Consider the following 20,266-nt stretch of genomic DNA (forward strand, 5'->3'; position numbering starts at 1 on the left):
TATTTGTGTGCTGACTGTTCAAATCTCACCTAAGTCCACCAGAGAAAGTTGTTGTGGATTGTGTGTCTGGGTTACCATGAGTTTGGAGGGAATTCCAAAGACATCTTCCAAAAACCTCCATTTTTCTGGTAGGTGAACTTTCTGGGCAACACCAAGTTCTACTTGGCAAAGGGCATTGGAGCTCTGTTTTTCTAATCTTGGGGCACTTTTCTCTCTAAAAGGGGAAATTTTACATTTTTCAGCACTTAGGTGAACATTTGTAGCTGTCAAGATTGCGTAGTTTTGGGGGGGAAGGACATAATTAAGTGCTTACTATATGCCAAGCAGCATTCCAAACACCAGGATACAAGTTAAGTAGGCTGAATACAGATGCTGCCCCCCTTCCAGCCTAAGGAGGAGGGAGAACAAGTATTGAATCCCCATTTGTAGTCGAGGAAACGGGCACGGAGAAGTGAAGCGACTTGCCCAAGGTCACACAGTAGGTAAACGGCGAAGCTGGTTTTAGAACCCAAGTCCCCTGTCTCCCAGGCCTTTGCTTTATCCAGTAGGCCATGCTGCATCCTATAATGTATCCATTATGTATAATGTGCATAATTGTGATCTGTGAAGACTCTAGAAGAAATGAATGAGTTGGAGGGAGAGGATATTTACCTGGCACCTCAGAACTTGAGGGCAAATAAGCCCCTCTGATAGGTACAGGGGGTTTAGAAGTAGGAATTGGAAAGAGGACAGGGGTAAGCAGTTGATGCTTGAGGGGATGTTCTGAGCAGGGCTTGACATAGTTGTGAGTACATCCAGTTCTAGAACGTCGGGTTGTGTTCTAGAAGAACGATATGTTAAGGAAAACCTGTGCATTAGTTCTCCCCTGTTCCAATGCCACATGTATCCGCAGTTCTTTCCAATACATGGTACTTCATATCCAAACAGGTTCACGTCCGGTGTACATTCCCTGACTCCCTAACACTGCTTTAGTCAGACACTTAATGAAAACCTATGCCCTGGCAGAACTGAGGGATTCTGATCAGGCAAGTATATCAGAGACCTGATTGAAACTCAGGTACTGTACTTACTGTCCCTGCTCCATGTTCTACATTATCTGATCATCAAGATAGGCTATGTCCGTCTGTCCTGAAGTCTTCTGGCCAGAGGGGAGCCCAGGTGATGGGCCCCTGAGGAGGATTAAAATGACATTCACTAGGATACAGCAAACTTAACATAAAGGAGCTGTTGGGTTGAGTTTGTTTTTGTCTTTTACAGTAATCTGAAGTAAGAAAATCAATGGTATTTGAGCACTTAGTGTGTGCAGAACATCGTTCTAAGCACACGGGAGAATGCCTGCTTCACAACAGAGTTGTTAGACATAAGGAGCTGAAAGTGTAGAGGGGAAGACACAATATAAACGAATTATAGATATGAACATAAAAGTGATTTGGGGTGAATATCAAGTGCTTGAAAGGGTCCGGATCCAGTGCAAGAAAACAAACCAACTGTTCCATCTTCCTTTAGTGGAAACAATTCCAGCGATTGGGTGTGACTACCTGCTAAGTGCTCTTAGTGGTGTGATTTTTTCCAGTGGTCAAGATAGAACAGTTTTCATTCTCCTTGGATCCTAAGACCTTGAAAGGTCAGGAGAGAGGGCCAAATAAGTACACACATGCAGGAGCTGATTGGTAATCCTTTCTTAATTGTCAGCAATGCTTAGTCCTGCACTGTTTAGTGCACTTACCTTAGCGATCATAGCAGAATTCCGTCGTAGCGATTTGAGGCTAAAATACGTGGCTGCCACTGAAACTTAATGTCTGCCGATTCCTTCTGCTTATCACAAGTCACCAAGTAAGAGGTATTTAATTCCTATTCTTTACAAATGAAGAAAGAGGCTCAGAGAAGTGATTTGCCCAAGGTGCCCCAGCAGGCAAGGGGCCACAGGGATTAGTACTGAAGTCCTCTCACTCCCGGGCCTGCACTCTTTCCACTAGGCCACACTGCTTTTCTTGCTGTAAGAATGTGAGCGCTGGGTATTTCTTAGTCATATTTCTTCTGTGTCTTTGGAGATGGAGCCTTTGTCCTGTCACCTAGCCAAGGAAGGAGGATGTGTTCCTGGGCCTCCTGGTGTGTGCAGCTGTGCCCGAGGCTTTGGTTTTTCGGTGCCCGCCTTCCTGCTGTTTGAGTCCCAGTAATGAACTCGATGATGTGGGTGAGTTAACTGGCCTGGCCGTTCCACAGGAGGAGCCTATTACAGCTGAGGACTTTGAGTGATGGAGGCAGGATCCCTGTCTCATTTCATCATTTCTGTGGCACCCTTCAGAGGCAGCCACTGCTCACTCTTGAAAGGACCAATTTCTCCTTCCCCAGGAGGATAAATGGCTTATCCACTGAGCTCCACATGGGACAGGGACTAAATCCACCCTGATCGTCTTGTAACTACGCCGGTGCTTAGACCAGAGCTTGGCACATAGCAAGCGCTTAGCAAATATCACAGTTATTATTAGAGTGAGTCAGAGTCGCTGAGGAAGTCCCCAGCCCTGAATGGAGTTGTCAGCATGGGATACCCAAACCAGAGTCAAGCAGAGTCTCATCTCCGCTGCCCTGATCTAGCCTGAAGGCGTCGGACTGACTTCAGTAATCTCCTGGAGCGGCAGAGATGCTGCTTTGCTGCTTGATTCGGCAACGATGCTAGAGCAGAGGGGGAGCTAGTGAAATGGTACACGGGCTTTTATTTCTCAGCCATAAAAACTGAAGGGTTATTGGCCCCAACAGGAGGGTAGAGGCGGGTGGGGAGGGCGGGCTGCTGATGAGTTTTCCTGTTTGGTGAGATCCTCTGTCAGAAGTTGAAAGATGGCAGTATCTTAGACTGCTTCAGACAGCAGTATGACGGTGGGGGTCACCTGAGCTGCGGGGAAGAACTGGTGTTTATTCCCCTCCCCAGTTGTGATTCCCAAAACAAAGGCTCTTGGGCAAAGAGCTCTGGGTGGTGATGGCCTGATTTCTCTCTGGATTGCTCTACCGCGAGAGAAGGAACATGGTGGAGGAATCTTCTCCAGTGGCCTTTTAAAGCCATAGCTCTGGGTTGGACCAGGGATGGTCCTGTCTGGAGGCAGGAAGAATTGTAAGAACTTGCAAGAACTCGCCAAATCTAAGGTTACATGCCTGCCTGCCTATATGCACATATGAATTCCCTCTTGTCGAACCTGGGAGTGTATTCCTCTTGATGGAAGTTGCTTTATGACCCTAAAGTGGTGCTGTTGAATCATAAATCAGCCCTCCTCTCTCCTCCCCTGTGCCCCTCTTGCTCTCTCCTTCCTCCCTCCTGACCTCTTCTTCCCCCACCTGTGGGCATTTCTCAGCTGCTTCAGCCAAGGGAAGAACGAGGCGGGGGAGAGGCTGTGGGTGGTCGTCTCGTTCAACCAGGTTCTACATTTTCAAAGTGGCTGCTTTCCAGAATGGCCCTAGAAAAGAGGGCTGTTTTCTCAGTGGGTGTTAGGGAGTTTTAGTCGGGTTGACTGGCAGACTAGGTAAACGTTCCTTTGTGACTCTGGGTAATTCCAGGAGTGTAGGCAAGTTTTTCCTCCTTTGAGGCTGCTGCAGGGCAGTCAGGGAGATGGTTTGGGGAGGAGGAAGGGAGCGAATTGCCACAAGTTACACTGTAGGCGTGTGAGGCGAGGAAATTAGGACTGAGGGAGTCTCATTGAGAGTCACTAGCTTGTTGTGCAGCTGCAAAGACTCTGCCTTCTTGCTGTAGGAGATGTGATGTCACAGCATCTCAAAGTTGCCATCCTCATCATCATCTTTATGAAGACATTATTGAGCGTAGGCTAGTGGAAAGAGCTCAGTCCTGGCCATCCGAGGTCCTGGGTTCTAATCCCAGCTCTATCACTTTCCTGCTTGGGTAAGTCACTTAATTTTTTATGTGACTCAGATTTCTTATCTGAAAATGGGCATTAAATCCTACTTGGACCATAAACCGCACATGGGACAGGGACTGTAACTGACCTGATTAGCTTTTATCTACCCCAGTACTTAGTACAGTGCTTAGCACAGAATAAATGCTTAATAAATACCATAATTATTATCATTCTCCTACCACTATCCATTTTTTTATGGTATATGTTAAAACGCTTACACTATGCATTGCCAACAGGATTCTAGCCAGAGTACTCCTGGATCGCCTACTGAAGAATGTTATTAAACAAAAATGCTCCTGGAAGCAGCACCTGGCTTTAAATCTCAGTGTGATGTAGTGGAGGTGATCTTTGCAGCACGTCAGATACAGGAAAACCGCAGGAAGCGGCACCTAGACCTTAGGAAGGAATTAAATGCCATCGGTAGATCTGGAAACTGCTCAGTGAAATCGACTACATGCAAGGGTTCACTGAGATTCTGAGACTTCCTCACGATGTAATGGTCGACTCTGTCTGAGCTGGGGGTACGATCCATTCCCCATCTCCAGTGGGGGCGGTTCCAATTGCTTATTCTGCACAACCATGTTGGAAGATGCAACAGTTGACTTGGACGCAGGTGTCCGACTACTTCCGTTCCCCTGGGAAAGTCTTCTGGCTTATGATTTGGGGCATTGCCCAGAGTTCTAGAGGCCATCGCTCAGGAACTATAGATGACAGGGCCAGGGAGGCACCCATCCAAGAACACCTGCGGGTGACTGTAAATCAACTGGGCATTAGGTTCCGTTTTCTCAGTCAATGGTATTTGAGTGCTTACTGAGTGCAGAGCACTGTGCTAAGAGTTAGGAAGAGTGCCAACAGGGTACTGTCTACATCGGCCTGCACTAAGGAAGCCATTACATATCCACAACTGGAAAACCTATAATGGCAACCCAGAGTTAAATGCTGTCCCAAAATCCTGTCCCTTGGGAAGCTGCCAGTGGGGCGATAGCTAGAACAGTGCTTGGCACATAGTAAGTGCTTAACAAGTACCATATTATTATTATTAGGGTCCCTGGCTGAAGGGCTGCTCAACTTACTCTTTGGCTGCCGGGCCTCGAGAAAAACCTGAGCTAAGTAGTCAGGGGACCTGGGTTGTGATCCCGGCTCTGCCATTTGCTTGCTGCATGATCTCGGGTACATTACTTAAATTTTACAGTTTCCTCAACTGTAAAATGGGGATTTGATACTTGCTCTCTCTCCCACTTAGACTGTGAACTCCATATGGGACAGGGCCTGTTTCCAGAACGATAGCCTAGGCAGGGAATATGCCAACCAACTCGGTAATATTGTAATAAAATACAGCAATTTTGCTATATGGTACAGTGGTCGGCACACGGTAATTTCTCAGTAAATGCCACTGAATGATTGATTGAATTCTGCCACTCTTAAAGGGGACTGAAAATGGGAGGACACAATAAGGAAAAGGACCTCAGACATCCAGGCTGTGAGCGTCTCCCGGGTTCAGGCCCCTGAGCCGATGGCCGTTGGGCCAACACAGGAAAGAGGCGACTAGCCAGACCCATTCCTGTGTGCCTTGGGGCCCCTTGAGCTGAGGGCGTCCCAGGTAATGGAGAAGGAGGAAATGTCATGTCTGGGTCAATCAGGATGTAGTCTCAGGCAGGACCGTTTGGGTTGAAATACTGCCTGGGAGATGACCTGGGGTTGGAAAAACGTATGAAAAATATATTCTTTTTCTGGCTCCTTGAACCCAAGAAGTTCAAAAGACTCCCCTCCCCTCCCTTGTTCCTACCATCTGGCGGAGATCCTGTGTCTCTCAGCTCCATTGACTCTCTGCTGTCATTTTACCAACATCAGCTAAAAAACATTCCCCTTCTCCCTCTGGTCTGCTTTTAATTTCTTTTCCTCTGATGTTGTTGCTTTAAAATTGTAGGTGATTTTTGTCTTTATATTTACCTCCAGGCTTGTGTATCCCCTCCTCTTGAGACAGTTCTTTCCTTAAGCTCTTTCCCCTCTCCTCCCATCCCCCAGTACTAATGAATTCTGCAGGCCCCCTCCCCTTCAAGATGACTGAACCCTGGCCACAGACTACACGTGCTCCAAGTTGGTGGATTTTGAGTTTTGGATCATCTAGTCCCAGAGTAAAGTGCTATGTTGCCAGGGCCCAGCGAGGGATGCCCAGATTGCTATGACTGGGTGCAGAAGTAGTGATATGTGCGATTTCTTTCTTCTTCTTTAGCAGAAGGATCTAATAACTTAGAACTGGGAGCAGCTGCCGAGGAAAATTATTCTTGGCTCTCAGTGTTTAGTGGGGCTGGGATGGGGAAAGCAGAGAGCTTGAGGGTGACGCACAGGCATTTCGGAAGCAGAGGGAGGGCAGGACCAGGAGGGGTGAAATGGCCAGTCGCAGGCACCCCTGTCTCAATCTGCTTCCCCCTCCCCAAAATAGAGTGACGTCTCTGCAGAGGGTAGGAAAAGGCAATTGCAGCAGGGGGATAGCCGCAGCTGGGATGGAGGAGAAGGCTGAGTTGCTGAACAAGTCAGACTGGAGAAGGGGCCTTCCCCGCTGCCCTTTCCTGAGGGGAAAACCCGGCCAGAGAGTCCGGCCTGAGGGCCCCTAATACAGAGCCACACAGAGAAGCAGTGTGGCTCAGTGGAAAAAGCACGGGCTTTGGAGTCAGAGGTCATGAGTTTGAATCCCAGCTCTGCCACTTGTCAGCTGTGTGACTGTGGGCAAGTCACTTAACTTCTCTGTGCCTCAGTTACCTCATCTGTAAAATGGGGATTAACTGTGAGCCCCACGTGGGACAACTTGATTACCCTGTATCTACCCCAGCGCTTAGAACAGTGCTCTGTACATAGTAAGCGCTTAACAAATAACATTATTATTACAAGGCAAGTCGGGTCCCACATGGCGCTGACAGTCTTAGTAGGAGAGAGAAGGGATATGAGAAGCAGCGCGGCTTAGTGGAAAGAGCACGGCCTTGGGAGTCGGAGGTCGTGGGTTCTAATCCCCGCTCCGCCACCTATCAGCTGGGTGACTTTGGGCAAGTCACCCCACTTCTCTGGGCCTCAGTTCCTTCATCTGTAAAATGGGGATTTTCCACTCTGTAGACTGTAAATTGCTGTGGGCAGGGAATGTGTCACCCGTCAATGGGCAGGAATGGTCTCTGTTGCCGAACTGTACATTTCAAGTGCTTAGTCCAGTGCTCTGCACATAGTAAGCACTCAATAAATACTATTGAATAAGTTGTACTCGCCTGCTCCCTCCCCCCTCCCTTCCCCTCCTCTCAGCATTGTGCTTATTTGTATATATTTTTATAACCCTATTTATTTTGTTAATGAGGTGTCTATCCCTTTAGAGTCTATTTATCATGATGATGTTGTCTTGTTTTTATCCGTCTCCCCCGATTAATAATAATGATAATGTTGGTATTTGTTAAGCGCTTACTATGTGCCGAGCACTGTTCTAAACGCTGGGGTAGACACAAGGGAATCAGGTTGTCCCACGTGGGGCTCACAGTCATAATCCCCATTTTACAGATGAGGTAACTGAGGCACTGAGAAGTTAAGTGACTTGCCCAAAGTCACACAGCTAGACTGTGAGCCCGTCAATGGGCAGGGATGATCTCTATCTGTTGTCTCATTGTCCATTCCAAGCGCTTAGTCCAGTGCTCTGCACATAAGCCCTCAAATACTAATAATAATGTTGGTATTTGTTAAGCGCTTACTATGTGCAGAGCACTGTTCTAAGCGCTGGGGGAGATACAGGGTAAGCAGGTTGTCCCACATGAGGCTCACAGTCTTCATCCCCATTTTACAGATGAGGTCACTGAGGCCCAGAGAAGTGAAGTGACTTGCCCACAGTCACACAGCTGACAAGTGGCAGAGCTGGGATTTGAACTCATGACCTCTGATTCCCAAGCCCGGGCTCTTTCCACTGAGCCACGCTACCGAATGAGTGAAGTACTTAGAACAGTGCTCTGCACCTAGTGAGCACTCAATAAATATTATTGAATGAATGAGTGAAGCGCTTAGAACAGTGCTCTGCACCTCGTGAGCGTTCAATACATACTATTGAATGAATGAATGAGTGAAGCGCTTAGAACAGTGCTCTGCACCTAGTGAGCGTTCAATGCATACTATTGAATGAATGAATGAGTGAAGCGCTTAGAACGGTGCTCTGCACCTAGTGAGCGTTCAATACATACTATTGAATGAATGAATGAATGAAGCGCTTAGAACAGTGCTCTGCACCTAGTGAGCGTTCAATACATACTATTGAATGAATGAATGAATGAGTGAAGCGCTTAGAACAGTGCTCTGCACCTAGTGAGCGTTCAGTACATACTATTGAATGAATGAATGAATGAGTGAAGCGCTTAGAACAGTGCTCTGCACCTAGTGAGCGTTCAATACATGCTATTGAATGAATGAATGAATGAGTGAAGCGCTTAGAACAGCGCTCTGCATCTAGTGAGCGCTCAATAAATGTTATTGAATGAATGAATGAGTGAAGCGCTTAGAACAGCGCTCTGCACACCACCCAGTGTTCGATAAACGCGATTCACAGACTGACAGACAATAAGCGCTTAGAGAAGACAAGGATGATGATGAGAAGCAGCGTGGCTCAGTGGAAAGAGCCCGGGCTTTGGAGTCAGGGCTCATGAGTTCGAATCCCAGCTCTGCCACTTGTCGGCTGTGTGACTGTGGGCAAGTCACTTCACTTCTCTGGGCCTCAGTTCCCTCCTCTGGAAAATGGGGATGAAGACTGGGAGCCCCACGTGGGACCACCTGATTCCCCGGTGTCTCCCCCAGCGCTTAGAACAGTGCTCGGCACCTAGTAAGCGCTTAACAGATACCAACATTATTATTAGTATTATGAGGATTATTCTGTCCAGGGTTGGCCGAGGGAGACGGCGGGGTCGGCGCGGGCCCTTTAAAAGGCGGGGCCCAAGGCGGTGACGCCAGCGGGTTGAAAAGCGGGGCTACAGCTGCGGGCCCTTTAAAAGGCGGGGCCGGAAGCCGAGGCGCGGGCCCTTTAAAAGGCGGGGCCCGAAGCTATGGCGCCAAAGATTGGAGAGGCGCGGGCCCTTTAAAAGGCGGGGCCGGAAGCAGGGTGCGGGGGCCTTTAAAAGGCGGGGCCGGAGGCGGCGCTGTGGCGTCTTGCGTGTGAGGGGAGGAGGGGGAGGAGGGGGAGGAGGGGGAGGAGGAGCAGGAGGAGCAGGAGGAGCAGGGTCCCCATCTGGATCCCATCCCGCCTGGGTGTGGGCAGCATGGCCGCTTCTGCCGCCGCCGCCGCCTCCCTCTTCCTCGATGCCGAGTCGCGGTGCCGGGGAGCGGGGAGCGGCGGCCCGCGCGGGGCCCCGCCGCCGCCGCCTCCCGTCACCATGGACAGCTTCTTCTTCGGTGCGGGCGGCGGGGCCGGGGCCGGGGCCGGGCCGAGGGGAGCGGGCGGCGGCGGCGGCGGCGGCGGCCTCGGCCTCCACGTGCAGCGCGGGCGGGGGGCGGTCGAGGGGCCCGGGCCCCGGCAGGCCTGCGGCCCGGGGGGCGTCTGACGGGCCGCTCCGCCCCGCTCCCTCTCTCCCTCTCTCCCTCCCGGCAGGTTGCGAGCTCAATGGCAGCACGAGGTCCTTCACCTTCAAGGTAGAAGAGGAGGACGACGCGGAGCACATCCTGGCGCTCACCATGGTGAGGGGGCACCGACCCCCGACCCCTTGCCCTCAGCCTAGCCTGACGCATGCTCTGGCCCTCATTCCGTCGTACTGACTGAGCGCCTACTACGTGCAGAGCCCCACACTCACAATAATAATCACATTGGTATTTGTTAAGCGCTTACTATGCGCCGAGCACCGTTCTAAGCGCTGGGGGAGAGACAGGGTCGTCAGGCTGGGCCACGTGGGGTTGTCCTCATCCCCTTCTTAATAATAATAATAATAATGTTGGTATTTGTTAAGCGCTTACTATGCGCCGAGCACTGTTCTAAGCGCTGGGGGAGATTCAGGGTCGTCAGGCTGGGCCACGTGGGGCTGTCTTTATCCCCCTTTTAATAATAATGTTGGTATTTGTTAAGCGCTTACTCTGCGCCGAGCACTGTTCTAAGCGCTGGGGGAGATTCAGGGTCGTCAGGCTGGGCCACGTGGGGCTGTCTTTATCCCCCTTTTAATAATAATGTTGGTATTTGTTAAGCGCTTACTCTGCGCCGAGCACTGTTCTAAGCGCTGGGGGAGATTCAGGGTCGTCAGGCTGGGCCACGTGGGGCTGTCTTTATCCCCCTTTTAATAATAATGTTGGTATTTGTTAAGCGCTTACTCTGCGCCGAGCACTGTTCTAAGCGCTGGGGGAGAGACAGGGTCGTCAGGCTGCGCCACGTGGGGCTGTCTTCATCCCCCTTTTAATAATAATAATGTTGGTATTTGTTAAGCGCTTACTCTGTGCCGAGCACTAAGTGCTGGGGGAGTCAGGGTCGTCAGGCTGTGCCACATGGGGTTGTCTTCATCCCCCTTTTAATAATAATAATAATAATAATAATGTTGGTATTTAAGCGCTTACTATGTGCCGAGCACTGTTCTAAGCGCTGGGGGAGAGACAGGGTCATCAGGCTGTGCCACGTGGGGCTGTCTTCATCCCCTTTTAATAATAATAATGTTGGTATTTGTTAAGCACTTACTAGGTGCCAAGCACTGTTCTAAGCGCTGGGATAGATACAGGGTCATCAGGTGGTCCCACGTGGGGCTCCCAGTCTTCATCCCCATTTTCCAGAGGAGGGAACTGAGGCCCAGTGAAGTGACTTGCCCACAGTCACCAGGCTGACAAGCGGCAGAGCCGGGATAATAATGTTGGTATTTGTTAAGCGCTTACTATGTGCTGAGCACTGTTCTGAGCACTGGGGTAGACACAGGGGAATCAGGTTGACCCATGTGGGGCTCCCAGTCTTCATCCCCGTTTTCCAGAGGAGGGAACTGAGGCACAGAGAAGTGAAGTGACTTGCCCACAGTCACACAGCTGCTAAGTGGCAGAGTGGGGATTCGAACCCCTGACCTCCAACTCCCCAGCCCGGGCTCTTTCCACTGAGCCACGCTGCTTGGAAGGTACTTGAGAAGCAGCAGCATGGCTCAGTGGAAAGAGCCCGGGCTGGAGTTAGAGGTCATGGGTTCGAATCTTGGCTCCGCCACTTGTTAGCTGTGTGACGTTAGGGAAGTCACTTCTCTGGGCCTCTGATCTCATCTGGGAAGGGGGGATTAAGAGTGGGAGTCCCATGTGGGACAACCTGGTGATCTCGTATGTAATAATGATAATGTTGGTATTTGTTAAGCACTTACTATGTGCAGAGCACTGTTCTAAGCGCTGGGCTAGACACAGGGGAATCAGGTTGTCCCACGTGGGGCTCATAGTCTTAATCCCCATTTTACAGATGAGGTAGCTGAGGCACAGAGAAGTTGTGACTTGCCCACAGTCACACAGCTGACAAGTGGCAGAGCGGGGATTCGAACCCATGACCTCTGACTCCCAAGCCCGTGCTCTTTCCACTGAGCCACGCTGCTTCTCTGCATGTACCGCAGTGCTTTGAATAGTGCTTGGTATATAGTAAGTGCTTAATACTTACCGACATTATTATTTATTAATATGCAATTCGGCAACAGACGACCCCACTCCCACAGGCCTGGCCTGATCAGGGGAGCCACCCGCGCCCCTTGGGAGCTCCCACCGTGGGGGACAACTTGAAGCTGTTGTACCAGCCCTGGTAACGGGACGATGGCGGGGAGGGGGTGGCATGCCAGCCCATGGTAATACGGGGGGGGGACGGGGGTCTGCTGGCTGTTGCTCACATGGGCCAAAGCCACACCAGCACGTGCCTGGTAAACCTCCGATTCTGCCCTCTAGATTGCCCTCGTTGTGGGCAGGGAGTGTGTCCACGTTGTGCCTCCATGGGGGGCACCCCGGCCCTCACCAACCTCTCACCCTCATTCTGCCTCTGGCCTGGAACGAAAGCCCTCCCTCCTCATAGCCAACAGACAGTTATTCCCCTCCTTCGAAGCCCTATTGAATAATAGCGTGGCTCAGTGGAAAGAGCACGAGCTTTGGAGTCAGAGGTCAGGAGTTCGAATCCCAGCTCTGCCACTTGTCAGCAGTGTGACTGGGCAAGTCACTTCACTTCTCTGGGCCTCAGTTCCCTCATCTGTAAAATGGGGATTAAGACTGTGAGCCCCACGTGGGACAACCTGATTCCCCGGTGTCTACCCCAGCGCTTAGAACAGTGCTCTGCACCTAGTAAGTGCTTAACAAATACCAACATTATTATTATTATTATAACAATATAATTATGGCATTTGTTAAGCAGTTACTAAGTGTCAAGCCCTATTCTAAACGCTGGGGTAGATACAAGGTAATCAGGTTCCACACGGGGCTCACATTCCCTGGAATTGAAGGCACATCTCCAAGAGACCTTCCCTGACTAAGCCCTCTTCTTTGTCTTACTTTTCCTTCAGCGTCGCCCTGACTTGCTCCCTAAATTCACCTTCCGTCCCCCACCCCACTTCCTGGCACACAACACATGGTTGTAACTTGTTTAAAGTCTATGTTTCCCCCTCTAGACTGTAAACTCTGTGTGGACAGGAAATGTCTGTATTGCACTCTCCTAAGCGCCTTGTACAGTGCTTTTGTACACAATGCTTAAATACAATTGACTGACAACCTAATGATCTTGTACCTATCCCAGTGCTTGGCACATAAGTGCTTAACAAATGCCACAGTTAACTGTTATCACTCCTACGACTAATACCAAATTGTATTAAGCACCGTGTCCCAAGCCCTAGAAAAAATACAGGGTGATCATATCAGATGCATCGTAAGAGGGAAGGCGAACATGTATTTAATCCCCCATTTTACAGATGAGTCAACTGAAGCATAAAGAAGTTAAGTACTTGAGCGAGGCCACACAGCGGACAAGTGGTAGAGGGGAATCAGAACCCAGGTGTCCTGGAACTCCATTATAATAATGATATTTACTTAGCGCTTACTACATGCCAAGTACTGTATTAAGCTCTTGGTTAGGGACATGATCCTGTGCTCCTTCCACTAGGCCATGCTGCTTCTAGTATCTGTTTTGGGGGCAAGCAGAGGCAGGGATAGATGGAAGAGCCGATGTGGACACATGGGCCTACGTGGGCCGACCTCTCTCCATTGCGATTGACAGCACTTACCACGTGCAGAATCCAGATACGGCTCCAGCCCTCGGGATTAGCCAACGCAGTTACTATAGAAGCACTGTGGTCTAGTGGGTAGAGCACTAGAATTCAGGAGGACCTGGGTTCTGTTGCCAGCTCTGCCACTTGTCTGTGACCTTGGGCAAGTCACTTAACTTCTCCGTGCCTCAGTGAATACATTTGTAATACGGGGGTGATGCTTGGGAGCTCCATGTAGGAGATGGACTGTCCTACCTGATCATCTTGTATCTACCACAGCGCTTAGCAAAGTGCCTGGCACATAGCAAGCACTTAACATACCATTTAGACTAAACAGAAAACTAGCTTGGGTCCAGAGGATCGGCTGCAGGTGGGTTCCTGGTGGGAAGCGGTGGATGGATCAGCCAGATTTGGTGAACACTTATTGGTGCGTCTCCCTTTCCCTTCTGATTACACCAGCTGTGCCTTGTGGAAGGTGCCACGGACGAGTGTAATGTCGTGGAGGTGGTGGCTCGCAACCACAACAACAAGGAGATTGCAGTGCCTGTGGCCAACTTGAAACTGTCGTGCCAGCCCATGGTAATGGGACAATGGGGGTGGGGGCGGCATGCCGGCCCATGGTGATGGGGTGGCAGGGGGTCTGCTGGCTGCTGCTCAGATGGTCCAAAGCCATGCCAGCAGTAGCCTGATAGATGTCCTATTCTGCCCTCATTGTGAGCGGGCAATGTGTCCGTTTTTTGTTTTGTACTCTCCAAAGCGCTGAGTTCAGTGGTCTGCACACAGTAAAGCGCTCACTAAGTACGGCTGATTACCCTCGGGGGGGGCCCCTGGCGACCAGACTCAGCTGGAGGGTGAGCTGCCGTGAGAGAACAGGCTTTTCATATGGGCCCCTTTTCCTCAGTGGAAGCTTGGCCCAAGATTGTCTTAGGAATCCCCAGCAGAGTGACATCTCCCTCCTCTTCTCCCCCAAATTGCAGCTCAGTTTGGACGACTTCCAGCTCCAGCCACCTGTTACTTTCCGCCTGAAGTCTGGCTCTGGCCCTGTCCATGTCACCGGGCGGCACCAGATTGGTGAGGACCTGGCAGGGGGAGGAGTATGTGTGTGTTGTGGGGGTTGCCTGTCCCATCTGAGTGGGGGTGGGTGGGAAGGTTTACAGGGTCTAACTACTACCTTGTCTCCCTGCTAGAGGGTAAGCTTCTTGAGAGAGTGGGGATCGTGCATGGGGCTCACAGAGGGACAACAGGTATTTCATCCCCATTTTACAGATGAAGCAACTGAGATACAGAGAAGGAGTAATCATAATAATGTGGCATATGTTAAGCACTTACTATGTGCCAGGCACTGTTCTTAGCAGTGAAGTGGTTATAAGTAAATTGGGTTGGACACAGTCCCTATCCCACACAGGGCTCACAATCTTAATCCCCATTTTACATCTTAGGTAAATGAGGCACAGAAAAGTGAAGTGACTTGCCCAAGGTCACACAGCAGACAAGTGGTAGAGCCAGGGTTAGAACCCAGATTGTTGCTAGGCCACATTGCTTCCTAAGTGCTTAGAACAGAGTTCCACGCACATAGCAAGCCCTCAGCGGTAGATGCCAATGTTTGGAGCGGGTAGGCAAACTTCCGGATCACCCGGCCATTTTCTTCCACCCTATCTCTTTTTCCTTTCATCCCCCAATCTGTTTTGTGGAGGGCAGAGCTGAGTACACGTGGCTGGGTCAGCAGGGAGCAGCCCTGACCCCAGTACTAGACTGAGGCCGTGGTTCCAGCTCTTAAATTTGCAGCAGAGAGCTATGCTGTAGCTCCAGGAGAAAAGCCACGCTGCTTGGGGTCAGGAAGCCGGGGCCTTCCCATTGCTGTAATAATCATTCTGCTATTTGTTGAACACTTAATATGTGCCAAGTACTGAACTAAAAGATGGGGTAGAGCCAAGATAATCGGGTTGGATTCTGACCCTGCCCTAGGAGGGGCTCATTTTCCAGATGAGGAAACTGAGGCACAGAAAAGTGAAATGACTTGCCTGAGATGGTGGAGCTGGGACAAGAATCCAGGTCCTCTGACTATTGGACCCGTGCTATTTCCGCTAGGCCACATTACTTTTTTCCATGGCACTGACAGTCGCAGAGCCAGCCTGGCCGGAGACCAACTCCAATGGTGAAGGCTAGTCTGAACCAGGGGCTTTTCTCTTACTTGGTGCCCCTGTCAGCCACCAGTTCTTCTCACAATGTCTGTCTGCCCCATCAGTGTCTGTTCAGAGCAGTGACGTATCAGATGAGGAGGAGGAGGAGGAAGAAAGCGAAGAAGAGGAGGAACTGTTGCCCATCATGCCAGCCAAGAAACAGCGCGGGCGGCAGTAATGAACGGCCTGAGACGGTGAGCCGAGTGGGTAGAGGGAGGGAGCTGTGAGTCCTTTCTCTGGTTCAGGCTGCTGCCACGGATGACGGCGGGTGAGAATGTTGGGGGCTGGGTCCTGCAGCTTCTCCTTGTGACTCCTCAAACTCAGAGGGGCCAGAACCTCACTTCTCCACCTGTCTCTTGTTTATCTAGGATTGGCGTCTCTGCACCTGAAGTGTTTTCTCCTCCCCAACCCCATCCTGCTGTGAAGGTCTGTGGGGTTGGGACATCGTTCCTTGGGGACATTTTTAGACAGGTTTTCAGTGTTTATAATTGGTTTCACTCAATTGGGTTGGAGGGTGCAGTGACCCTCTGGGACTTGGGGATCCTGGTGGCCAGGAGGGGCTGGTGCTGAAAAGAAGAGGAACTGGGGGCTGGGACCGCCCTCCCCACCCAACTGCCGGAAGAGGCTGCAGAGGCCAAGGTGGTGGGAGAGAGCAATCACCACCCCTGGCCCACCTCATTCAAGTTCTGTCTTGCTCTGGGCTCTGTTCACCTTTGATGGGGCTCCTTCCCAGCTCTTAGGAGAATTTGGGTACCAGTAGCTCTGCTGTGGTGGAGAGGTGGTTGAAGAGGCGGACGGTTGCCCCCATGTCTGAGTGGGGATTGTTTCAAAGCCCCAAATACAGCATTTCTAATACTTTTTACACAAAGATTTGAAAATAAACTATTTCAATTTTAGTAGCTGTGTGGATGCATTCTTGGAGGGCTAAGGGAAGGAAGGGATTCTGGGACTTCCTCTCTGTGAGCCGAACCTCTGACGTGTCTCTCACCTGAAGATTGCTGCCTGGCGTGGAAGGGGAGAGTCAGTGGCCATCCCAGGGCATCCTGGGGCCCCCAGAGTGAGCCAGGAAGCTGATTAGAATTCTGTCCCAGCCTGCTAGATTGGGTGACTGAGCCAGGGTCTGAGAGAAGAGGCGTGGCCTCACCCAGTGGAAGGGGCACAGGACTTGGGAGGCTTTTTGTATGACCTTTGGCAAATCACCAAAAATTCCCATTTCCCCATCTGTAAATTGGGAATTAAATACCTGTTCCTCCCTCCCACTTAGATGGTGAGCCCAGTGTGGAACAGAGACCTTCTGATCTGATTAACGTATCTACCCCAATGCTTGGTACATACAAATGCCCAACAGATCAAGTGTGGCCTAGTGGATAGTGTACCAGCCTGAGGGTGAGAAGGACCTAGGTTCTAATCCCAGCTCTGCCACTTGTCTGTCGGGTGACCTTGGCCAAATTGCAACTTCTGCCTTAGTTACCTCATCTGTAAGCTGGGAATAAAGACTGAGACCTATGTGTGGGACATGAACTGTGTCCAGTGTGATTAACTTGTACCTACCTCAGTATTGTACTTGGCAGATGGTAAGCGCTTAACAATAAATGCTATTTTTTTAAAAAAGTGGTTGGGGGAGGAGCTGCAGGAAAGTAGGCAAGCACCCCTGAAAATGCCTGTGCTCTACACCTGTGGACAACAGGTGACTGAAGTGATTACTGCTTCCCTATAGCTGGCTAAAGTAAAGTCGGGACCCAAAATGTCTAGTCAAGTCCCTATCAATCAATGAATTGCATTTATTGAATGCTTGCTGTGGGCAGAACACTACTATGTGCTGGGGAGAGTATGGTCTAACAAGAGTTGGTAGACAGCCTGCCCACATCTAGGTGAGAGGGGGAGAAAGGCATTAATATATATAGGCTGGGTTCTCACCAAGGAGGCCAAGGCCCAGCTTCTAGTCTGGGGAGTCTACTCTAAACTGGTGGTCCCCGGTCCATTGCTTACTGCTTCAGGAGGGGGTACAGGTTCTGGCAGCCTCAGGGAGTAGGGGTGGGCTTGGAACTGTGAGCCTGTTATTGGGCAGGGATTGTCTCTATTTGTTTCCGAATTGTACATTCCAAGTGCTTAGTACAGTGCTCTGCACATAATAAGCGCTCAATAAATACTATAAATGAGTGGGAGTTGGCACATATCCATTTGGGTGTCAGGGAGTGTGGGGGGGTGTTCTATTCTACCTTTTATTTTAACGTGAACCCCCCCGCTAGATTGTGAACTCCAAGAGGGAGTGCTTACGCCGCTTGCCTTGTTCTGCTGCTCGCTAGCTGTGTGACCTTGGGCAAGTCACTTCACTTCTCTGCCTCAGTTCCCTCATCTGTCAAATGGGGATGAAAACTGTGAGCCCCCCCCCGCCAAGGACAACCTGATCACCTAGTATCACCCCCCCCCCTCCAGCGCTTAGAACAGTGCTTTGCACATAGTAGGCGCTTAAACACCACCATTATTCTTACCCCTTTTAATGTACTCTTCCAAGCACCGAGTAGAGTGCTCTGCACAGAGCAAGCAGTCAATCAACATCGTTGATTGACGGGGCGCGGGGGGGGGGGGGCGAAGGACCGGAGCGGCTGTTGCAAGCCTCGGCCGCTAGATGGCAGCGTGTCCGCGCGGAAGGGCAGGCGGTGCCCGGAGCGCGGAGGGAGAAACCCCGGAGGGCGTCGGGGAGGACGCGGCCCACCAAGATTGGAGCTCTACGACGGGGGAAGGTGGGTGGCCGCAGGGACAATAATAATGTTGGTATTTGTGGTTAAGCACTTACTGTGTGCAGAGCACTGTTCTAAGCGCTGAGGTAGATAAGGGGTAATCAGGTTGTCCCACGTGAGGCTCACAGTCTTCATCCCCATTTGACAGATGGGCACAGAGAAGTGAAGTGACTTGCCCACAGTCACAAAGCTGACAAGGGGCCGAGCTAGGATTCGAACCCATGACCTCCGGCGCCCCAGCCTGGGCTCTTTCCACTGAGCCACGGGATGGCAGAGGCTGATGAGGGCAGGAGGAAGGGGTGAAAGGACTATGTACAGGTGTACATACCTGTAATTTGATTTGTATGGCTGTCCATCTGCCCCCGCTCCCCCCCCCAGACTGTGAGCTTGTGGAGGGCAGGGAATGTCACTATTTATTGTTGTGTGGTAGAGAAGCAGCGCAGCTCAGTGGAAAGAGTCCGGGCTTGGGAGTCAGCGGTCATTGGTTCGAATCCCGGATCAGCCGCTTGTCAGCTGTGTGACTGTGGGCAAGTCACTTCACTTTTCTGTGCCTCAGTGACCTCATCTGGAAAATGGGGATGAAGCCTGTGAGCCTCACGTGGGACAACCTGATGACCCTGTATCTACTCCAGTGCTTAGAACAGTGCTCTGCACATAGTAAGCGCTTAACAAATACCAACTATATTGTACTCTCCCAAATGCTTAATACAGTGCTCTGCAAAGAGTAAATGCTCAATAAATAAGATTTAATGAAAGATTATGCCATAGCCAAACCTCTACTTCTCATCCCACCCCACCCTGCCACTGCAACAGCCCGTTCCCCTCTCCGACCCCTGGTCAGGCCTATAAGACCCCCCTCTCCCCGGCAATACCTCAGGCCCAGCCATGGGTCAGACAGATGGAGCCTGGGAACCCCAGACATATGGAGGGAAGTGAATTAGACTGCCCGAGTGTGCTCTGGGAAGGATGTCCCATCTCTGGGCCTCAATATTGTCCTCCGGGGAATGGAGCGATTGACTCCAGCAACCAGGGCTGGCAGGACAGACCTGGAGGCACTTGAGACGCTGACCTAGAAACCTAGAGCTGGCAGGACCGTATCAATGGTATCTATTGAGCGTATGCTGTGTACAGAGCAGTGTACAAAGCAGTTGGGACAAAAAAATAGAGTTTAGTAGATACCAACGCCCTCCTGCCCTTACCGAATTGACGCGCACGTAGAAGCCAACGTGACACCCTCTCCCAAGCCTGACCAGCTCCCGCCTAGACCCCAATTCCTGGGGTGGGGTAGGGCCGGCCGGTCAAGGGAGAGGGCAAAGGGTTAGGAGATCCTATGGAGGGCTGGGAGGAACTAATAGGTTAAATCTGTGGAGGGAGGCCAGGAGGAAGACAGGTAATCCTCCCTCTAGCTAACTGGGGTGAAGGTCCCGTTCAGTCGACAACCTCGCCCCTACTGGACATCCTTGCCCCCGGAAGGATCTCGGGGGGCAGGAGGTGGTTTTGAAGCCCCTGCTTGGGCGGTAAAGGAGGAGGAGGGTGGCGGGCAGGACTGGAGCCTTTGGGGTTCCGACTCTGACCGTCCCCCACGTAGACCGGGTCCGACCAGGGCCTGCCAGGGGAGGGGGGGCCCCCTGGGAGCTGGGGCGGCTGAGGTTATCACAGTCCAAACAGCGGGGCCCAAGCTCTGTCACCACCGCCGAGATGGACAGAGCGGCAGCCCCAGAGATAAGGAGCTGATGGACGGACAGACGGACAGACGGATGGACAGCGTGGGGAGGGGGACAGTGGGCGAAGGGAAGGGACAGGGACCTAGGCTGGCGGAGGCCGAGGGGACAAAGGACCTGAAGGAAGGGGAGAGTCCTTACTCAATTTGGAGGTGCCCCCTTCGTGATTCACAATGAGAATCCTTTTGCCTCCTCCAACACCCACCCCCTTCTCTCCCTCCATCTCCTCCCTCCCTTCCCAGTGGTTTTCTTTGTGAAGTTTCTTTGGTCCATGCAGGACTGCACTGGGAAACTCGAATCGGGGTGCCAGATGGAAGGGTGGGGGTTGGGCTTGAGTGGCGGGGAGCAGCCCCGGATTGAGTGACACAAGGTAACTGGAGTCTGGGGTCACCAGATATGCCAGAGCTCTGGGGGTTGAAGTTGGGGGGGAGGGGGCTGAGCACAGCCCCCCCGGGGATTGGTTTACAGGTATTTGCCAGGCTGGGGAAATCCCCATCTCTCTCTGCCCTGGGACCACATCCTCTCTCTAGTGCGGCCCGAGTT

The 20,266-nt window shown here is 51.4% G+C and overlaps 1 protein-coding gene across 1 annotated transcript; it reads left to right on the top strand.

Annotated features, from left to right (window-relative positions):
* The first annotated feature begins 9,084 nt into the window (after positions 1-9,084).
* Positions 9,085-16,157, top strand: NPM3 (nucleophosmin/nucleoplasmin 3). Its single transcript, XM_029080327.2, has 6 exons — positions 9,085-9,305; positions 9,502-9,587; positions 13,541-13,660; positions 14,059-14,152; positions 15,327-15,455; positions 15,630-16,157. The coding sequence occupies exons 1-5, from the start codon at positions 9,173-9,175 to the stop codon at positions 15,437-15,439; spliced, it is 546 nt and encodes a 181-aa protein (XP_028936160.1). The 5' UTR covers positions 9,085-9,172; the 3' UTR covers positions 15,440-15,455; positions 15,630-16,157.
* The last annotated feature ends 4,109 nt before the right edge of the window (positions 16,158-20,266 follow it).

The sequence above is a fragment of the Ornithorhynchus anatinus genome, chromosome 16 (assembly GCF_004115215.2).
Source record: "Ornithorhynchus anatinus isolate Pmale09 chromosome 16, mOrnAna1.pri.v4, whole genome shotgun sequence".
In the NCBI taxonomy this organism is placed as follows: domain Eukaryota; kingdom Metazoa; phylum Chordata; class Mammalia; order Monotremata; family Ornithorhynchidae; genus Ornithorhynchus; species Ornithorhynchus anatinus.